Source organism: Calonectris borealis, chromosome 1, assembly GCF_964195595.1.
Source record: "Calonectris borealis chromosome 1, bCalBor7.hap1.2, whole genome shotgun sequence".
Lineage (NCBI taxonomy): Eukaryota > Metazoa > Chordata > Aves > Procellariiformes > Procellariidae > Calonectris > Calonectris borealis.
The window spans coordinates 174,418,973-174,427,323 of NC_134312.1; the positions used below are offsets into that span (position 1 = coordinate 174,418,973).

An 8,351-nucleotide genomic window follows, 5' to 3' on the forward strand; every position below is an offset into this window, starting at 1 on the left:
TTGAGAAGGGAGACTTTTAGGAGCTGTGTATGAGTGAGATGGCTGCCTCACCAGTGTCCTGGTGCTACCCTGTGATACTGGATTAGGGCCAGGGATGACCTCTCGGTAGCAGGATCAGAAGTTGAGTTTGTTCAGTGGCGTAGCCCTGCTGTTGGTGGTGTGACAGAGCCAACAGCACAGGAGGCTTTTTGAACAGCACGTGTGCTGCGTTCATCTCAGTAATTGCAAGTTCACCGCTGCTACCGAGACCGAGCTTCTAGTTACTGTGATCAAGATTCCAGTTTCTGTGCAGTCTGTGTCTACTGACTTCTGCAGAGCCCAGACTTTCCCCTTGCATCCACGTAATTATACCTCAAAGTAAGGGGTTTGGGCTTAAATTATAGCCAATGTGATCACTACTATGGATTTTGAAAATAATATGATTGGTTATGGAATCTACGTGATCATTTTTTAAGGAGTAGCTTATGCCTGAAGAAAACAGCTTCCCAATTGCTTTTCAGTCATAGATGCACTTAGAAACAGTTAGCAGTTAGTTAATGGTCTATAGTCTACAGTAGACAGTAATGAAATGCTTATTGCAGATAACCGTTGCAGACATAACAAGCATATGATATTTTGTTTAATGCTGTCTCACATCTGTAAGGTGACAGAAAATGCTTTAACCTCATGTTGAAATAAGACAGATTGCAATTCTGAACTGAATAAATCTGCATTATGCTTGATTATAAAGAACAACATCCCAGCGAATATATATATTTATCCAATGACTTTAGCTCTCATTTACAAGATATTTTAATGATTTTCTTTTTTAGACATTATTTTTCTTCAAGGAACAGAAGTCATATTTAAAGTAGCACTGAGCCTACTTAGTAGTCAAGAAACATCTATAATGGGATGTGAGAGTTTTGAGAACATTGTTGATTTTCTTAAAACCACTATTCCAGATATGACTCAGCCTCAAATGGAAAAAATTATTACCCAGGTAAGGTTGGTTTTCTCTTTACTTTTTTTCCCCTCCATTTAGTTTACTTTAAAAGAATCATGCCTAAGGTATACGTAAAAGTCTTCTCAATATGTTCCTTTTGGTTTGCAATGCAAAGGAGTCATCTTGCCAGTAACTTGTATTGAAATAGGATATGAGCTAATTTCAGCAATTTTAGCAAGAGTTTCAGTTGCTACCTCAAGGTTTAGTACAAAGGTTCTTTTGTGCCCCAGCTATTGGAAGAACATGACTTTGCTTACAAATTTCACGTCGCCATTGGAAGGGCAAAGGTAGCCTATTTTCCAAACCTAAACCCAGCTGTTGCTCCCTGCTAGTGGGTGAGCAGTCCAACAGTTTGTGACGGAAGCACAACTTGTCATGGCGGGAAGAGGCAGCATCACAGCAACTTCTCCTCCTGATCCTTCGAACTTCTGGCTGCACAGGGCCGGCTACCCCTATAGGAACTTTTCTGATACTTCCAACTTAAGATCCTACAAGTTAGGAGGTTGGTGAGGCCTTATTTTCATGATCTGTATGAAAATTAAGGTCAAGCAAACTTTTGCTGTTTTGTTGCGTGGGTGGCTTCTGTGCTCCTGGGGATCACTTTTAGGGTGCCCTCGTGCAGCTTCCCCTTCTCGCCTCAACCCTGTCCTTGGAAGGATCACATTTGGCAGGTGCTTGGTGCCAGAGGTAAAAGCCACTCAGGATTGATCCCTGCCTTTCTTGGGTAGGGGAAAGGAGGACTGGAGTTGTGTTATTTCATCAGTATCATTGCAACTTTGGTAAAGGGCGAGAATAGAAGAAAAACAAAGAATTACTGATGCTGATGTAGGAAAAGCTTCTTGTGAAATACTGTCAGTGGCTGGGATCTTCATCTCTCTACAGAGTCTTCCTCTGCATTGAAGCTGCAAATTGAAAATGAGCCTCAGTCTAGTAACTTAACTGTGAAGCCATTTTCCCCCTTCAGGTGGCAGTTCGGAGATAACAGAAGAGCTCTACAAAACCATCTCCATATGCAGGAGTGCAGTTAACACTGATGCATTCCTATGGCTTGGTTAACGCTTGAATGTTTCAGGTGCTGTCAGTTAAGAATTCATTTTTAGATGTCATGCAAATCGTCATTTCCTCATTGTACTGATTGTGATTGCCATGCTAAACCTGTGTCAGGCACTTTAGTATCTGTCTTCACAACTCACTGATTCTGGCAATGATAGAGAAGGTAGTTCAATATTTTTGATACTATTAGAAATTAAATCTCTGTCCTGTGGTTTGCCTGGGTTGCAGAGCAATCATGCTGTGGAGAGCATGGTAGAAGTGGTTTTGTGCAAAGCCAGGTCTGATTGAGTAAAGAATGGGTTATGTTGCCTGAGCGGAGGTGGGTGTGGTTATATGCAGGTCAGATCAGCTCTGAGAGGAAGGTCACCTGCTTGGTTGTGGTGTGGTCTCATGTTGAGGGTCATGTGGTCCCACCACTGTTAGATGCTCAGTTCTTCACAAACCAAAGCATCCCAATAAGAAAATAGTGTATTTTCACGCAGAGACAGAGCACAGGGAAACTAACCATGAAGAATGTTTTTATAAAAGTTTATAAATGGGCACTTGGAGTCAAGAAATCCAGTTTTGAGGGTGGAGATCTGATGATTCCTGGATTATTCTTCCTCATTGTGTGATCCTGCTCCCTTCACAGCTGGTGAAACTTGGATTTAAAAATTTCTTCTTGAACTTCCTAATATTCCTGAGCAAGAGATGATAAGACTTAGTCATGTTATAAAATTCTTGGATTAAATAAGACTTTTCTGCTGATAAATCTCGTAGTAAGAGATGGTATTTGGTAATTGTAAAAGTGATGATCCAATTTATTTTAAAGTCTAGTATTTATTATGACTACAATAAGAACTCTAGATGCTAAAATGCTCTTACTGTAGACTTCCCCTTAAAATACTTTCTTGAGAGGAACAGGAAAAAACATTAAGTTAATCAAGGAGAGTTGCCTCTTAGCGAAACATTCATGTGGAATAAGTGCTCTCTACTGTAGTTAAAAATTGTTTTTTCTCTCATGGCAGGTGTTTGAGATGGATATTTCAAAACAGCTCCATGCCTACGAAGTAGAGTACCATGTTCTTCAGGATGAACTGCAGGAAAACGTGAATCTCTGTGATGAAGGTGAACCCCTGGAGAAGCTGGAGAGGGCAAACAGTCATCTGAAGAGACAAAACATGGATTTGTTGGAGAAGCTACAGGTAAATGACTTAAGACTACAAACTCATGGAGAGGTCATTTCTGTGATTCAGCCAATAGAGGAGTAAATGTCTTTTTTAAATGTGCATGAGACATCTCCTAACTGCAAGATCTTACGCAGTTGAGCGGTTCTCTCAATTACAGTGATATACTTCTGTTAGACATATTTTTAACTCCTTTGTCATTCCTTTCACTTTTCCTTCTTGATTTGGATTTCTTTTTCTCAAAATATCTCTATCCTTATGTCCCATAAAATCTGTTGGCAAAATTTGTGTATCTTGCTGAAAAATTAGTTCTCTGTCCCTTCATCTCTTTGCTTCCCCATTGGAAAGTTTTAAGAAATAATCCATAGTGCAGTAGGCTTGCTTTCTCCAGACCTTTGTAGGCAGTATCGTTCTGTTTCCTTCTGCTGAAGCTCATAGTCCTGCTTTTGAAAGGTGGTCTCTCCTAACAGACTTGAATACAGCTGAGTGCCCACCAGACTTTGCCCAATGAAGTCATGCTTTAAAAAAGTCTTCTCTTCCTCCTTCACTATTCACCCTTTCTCCCATAGCCTGGCCAAGACTTGTTTCAGGTTTCAGTGTGTATTGTCTTGCATTTTCCTGAAAGACAAGAACTTCTTTTTGCATCTTTTTGCATTTCTTGTTATATTTGTTAATTTGAACAAGCATTGGGAAGACCTCAGAGAGGACCTTCAGCTTCTGAAACCTGAAAATAGAAGCAGGGGAAAAAAGGAAAGATCAAGTCCTCATTATTTTTGTGTTTGTGGGCTAAGGGTGCTGTGCTGTGTTCTTTTGATATTGAGAACAGGATCGCTTGCTTTTTTACTATTATTATTTTTGCTTTATTATTTTTATTTATTTATTTGTTTAGTGCCACCTGGGTTTTTACCTCTGTTCTGAAAATGCACCAAGGGCATGGAATAATTATGAGTGACCGATTTGAAAGGCTCTATCTAAGCTCTTCAGTTCTTCGAGGGCTGTACCATAATGCATCTTCCTCAGTTCCTTAACCTCTTCGTCTTTTTGTTTGTATAGCCTCTTCATTCCTCTGCTTGGGCCCTTTCCTAGGAATGGTGAGAATTCCCTCACTTCCCACAGAGAGACATGTACTGCTGAGGTCCAGGGTTTCTGATTACTAGTCAGTGGTTTTTTTTCCCAGAGGAGGTTCTAGGTCTTTTATTGGAGAACAGGGAAAACTGTTTGCTTCTAGACTTAACATTCAGGTTCTCTTTCCGTCTAACCTCTCCATCCTGCTAATTTACTTTATTACATAGGATTCCTGTTGCTCCATCGCTGTCCGACAAGTCGTCTCTTCCAGTGCTACTTCAGCTGCTGATTTCCTTTTTCTACCTGCAGCTCCAGTTCATTGTTACTCTCAACTGTCCCTTGCTGCAACTTGCATGTCTCCTTCCCTCTGTAAAGCTTTCAGAAATCCTTCAGATTGATCTGGCCACTATAAGGAGATTCTGTGTATGATACAATAAGCATTCCTTGTATCATCTGCCTGCACAGATGTCTTTTAGAAATATCTATGCAATTAAGTTCTTTCCTTAATATATAGCATATCATAATATAGAAAAAGTTATTCAGAACGTCTCAATTTATAATAAAGATAATGTTATTGTTTACAGGTTGCTCACGCTAAAATTCAGAGTCTGGAATCCAGCCTGGAGACTATTTTGACTCGAGAGAACAAAATGAAGACTGTAATTCAGTCCCTGGAACAGGAGAAGATAACATATCAAAAGACTCTTGAGCAGATAATGAAGTATTTGCCAGCAGAAGCATTGTCTGACTGTGAACTGCTCCTGAAGGAAGTAAACTACAATCCAAATAATAAAATAAAATAAGGAGTAAGCCATAAACCAGGGTTTTCTAGGCAGCATTTCTTCAAAAACAAGGGAAAGAAAAGATGAGTATGCTGCTTTCAAAGGACTTAGCAATAGGCAATGGTATTATCCAAAACTAGTGCTGGGATACTCATAGCTACAGACGGGCCTTCAAATGTCAGTATGCAAATTCAGGCTATTAATTTTTTTATGATTGTGTAAATAAATCACAAGGGGGAAATAAAGGATTCTCACATGTAATTATGATAAGTAGATGTATATTTAGAGTTGACCTAAAGGAAGAGAGAAATTTCAGTAGTCAAAGCCAAGATAATGGTGACCTACAAATTCACTCTGGATGTGCTTGTCTTGTAGTGAAATGAGGATAGTGTCTTTATATATATATATATATATATATATGTATGTTGAATAATACTTGAAGAAAAAAAAAAAGAAGAATGTAATTTTCCCTCCAAAGAGCAGCATGTTTCACATCTGTGGAAAATCTGTGTGAACTCATGCGTGCCTCTCTTTTAATTCTACTGACATTGTGTGCACAGACCAATAAGCAGAACAAGTGTCATGACTTGGTTCGTACAGAAAGAGCTCTAGTGCCATCCGCTGCCTGGGCTGTACTGGTCAGCAATGTAATTCCACATGCATGTTGGAACTGGAAACAAAAAGCATCACGTCATAGCTCCACCTCTGTAGCTCAGAGCTAAGAAATAGATATCTATCCACACTTGCAGAACTTGTAAAGACAAGAGCTAATGGTGACTGCTACTTCCTTCCCAGCCTGTTTGCTTCCACTTGTCCTGGGGTTGGTCATGGTGACTGGAGGAAGGAAGCAAAGCTGTGGGGTGATATTTATTCTGATGTTAATTTTCTGCAGGAGAGTTGCTGTCGTAAGAGTTAGGCGTGTAAGAGGTTCTCGTTTAACCAAAGAAATACTACAAGAAGCCTTGTCTTATCGTAGTGGGAGCCAGAAAGCTGTTCTTAAATTTTATTTGAAGAGAAAATTGAGGCAGGTTACAGGAAGTTGAGCATAAGTGCACGAGAGAGGACCAAGCAAGTTTCAAATATTATGTACCTTTCAGTTTTCACATACACCGTGGATATACATTTCAAAGGGGATTCCGAAGTACAGGTGCAGTTTTAATAATGCTTTCCAGGTTATTCCTGTTTTAATACTGCTTTGTGGTCTTCTTTTTAAAACAAAAGTAATGAATTTATGTGTTTTGAGCAGAAGGTAGGTAAGCTCTGATCATTTCAAGGGAGAAAATATGTTTATAAAGGTATAAAAAGATGCATATAGATTTGAAAATGTTTTTGAGTGGAATTTTTGAGAAGGTTTAGACAACTGTGTAGTGGACACATATTTGGGAGTGCATGTCTGAACCACTGAATTGAGTGTTACAGTGGCTGGTTATCTCTTACCATTTATACTGTATTTCAGGAAACACCTATTCTTTTTAGTAAGAAAAACGATTAAGCAAAGTGCCAAATCCAGCAGTGTCTTTATGCATAAGATTGTCCAATTTGGAAAGCAAAGACTGAATATCACTGCTCTCTAAGTATTATGCTTTATGTTAACATAAAAGTGAGGAACAGCAATGCTGATTTGCTGCACGCTGCTGTGGAACTTGGGGCTTGGGGGTCTCCTGTTACTTTTTTTGGTTGTTGTTGTTTTTTACTTCCATGGTGTTTTATTTGATTAAAGATACTGATTTACTTAACAGTCTTTCTTTTTACAATTGGGGTGCAAGGTCTTAACACTGTGTATAAAATTATGTGGAATCTGTCTAGATATTTCAAGAATATTGTATTGTACTAAGTGGGGAAAATGCCAAGTGAAAAGGCAGTTTGCAGTTTGTTCAGAGTAAGTTTTAGCTGATGTGTACATACAAAACCAATCCCAGGAACTGCAGTAGTGTGTATTACAAAGAATCAAGGTTATTCAGATACATATCCCTTTTTTTGCTTTTTTTTGTTTTGTTTTGTTTTTTTTTTTTTGTTTTTTTGTTAAGATGCACTGAATGTGCTTTATCCTCTGTTTCACTTATAAAATTTTTCATGTAATGCCTGGAGAAATTCCAATAAATGTCATTGCTGCATTTCCCATGGGCTCTGGCTAGTTTTATTTTTCTACACTTCCAAGTACCAATCTCATTCTCAATAGTACTGTTTACATGAAAGATGAAAAGGATCTGTTTAGTTTCTAGTTGTGGGGAAAAAACCCACAGGATTTGTAGAAGGATGGGGAGGATACCAATTCTTATCGGGGAAAATAGTCTTGCATTGTTCTTAATAGAAGATGAAATGATTAAAAGGTATTTTTCTTCTGTAGCAGTTCATTTGGTACGTATGCATGTTAAGAATAGAAAGTTGATGAACTCTATGCTTGAACATCTAGCTTGGGAGGAGAAGGAGGACACCATATCAACAAGTAGGAATAAACTACAGAAGTAAAACCATAATGCCTAAGTAAGGTAAGTGCCTCGTGACATTAGGATATTTGAGATAGCATTTGTATTCTGGACACAAATGTGGCTTGTAACTGGGTATCTCTACGGTGTCTTGCTTGAAGACTGCACTCAAGCAGGTATGCTTCAGACCATCTTTAGACGAATAACCAGCAAGATTATCTAGAAGACTCTGAACGGCGAGTGTGTTTGTGTCGATCTGTTTGTCTCTCCCTGTCTATCGTAGCTTTACAGCTGTTCTGTAATGGTTGTAGTTGTGCAGCTGTGAAGAGGGAAGTCTAAGGTGCAGTGGGCCAGAGACAGAGCTGCAAGGATATTTGCTTGGGAGAAGGGACGGTTCTTGCGTTTGGACAAATTGCTCATTTATTCCTATATCTTGTTTTTCTGTTTGGAAAAAAAAAATTCAGAATAAAGCTATTGTTCTGTCTGAGCTAAGCACAACAGCACGCTCCGTTTTTGCAGTCAACTTGCAGAGAACTAACTTGGGAGGAAAAAGTATCTGCTGTGTTCAGGAACAGCTAACTTAGACTGGTTTCTGCTGGCAGAGGGCTTTTTTAAGTCTGGGAAGAGATCCATCCTTTTAGCTAGCAAACTAGCTTGTAAATGAAGAGTACTGCTTGCCAGGAATACAGTTGAAATACGTCAGTCTGATAAGAAGGGCTAATGTACGGAATTCTCTGGTATTCGCATCTTTTATGGGTGGAAGACTTGGCCAGAAAGTTGTTTGTTTCGTTTTTTTTTCTCTCCTAAAAATGAGAGTATGTATTTATCTCCTAAAAAGAGGAATATTCATTTAAGGTGCCTTTAAGTTGCATTT

General features: G+C 39.0%; 1 protein-coding gene across 2 annotated transcripts in view; it reads left to right on the top strand.

The window, feature by feature from the left end:
* Window positions 1-7,170, top strand: part of TBC1D4 (TBC1 domain family member 4) — a 107,802-nt gene extending 100,632 nt beyond the window's left edge. For both annotated transcript variants that reach the window (XM_075138939.1, XM_075138949.1), the window contains 3 exons: window positions 813-982; window positions 3,046-3,222; window positions 4,854-7,170. In XM_075138939.1, the coding sequence (XP_074995040.1) occupies window positions 813-982; window positions 3,046-3,222; window positions 4,854-5,072 (566 nt within the window). In that variant the 3' untranslated portion in view covers window positions 5,073-7,170. The remainder of the gene's footprint in view (window positions 1-812; window positions 983-3,045; window positions 3,223-4,853) is intronic.
* Window positions 7,171-8,351: the final 1,181 nt, after the last annotated feature.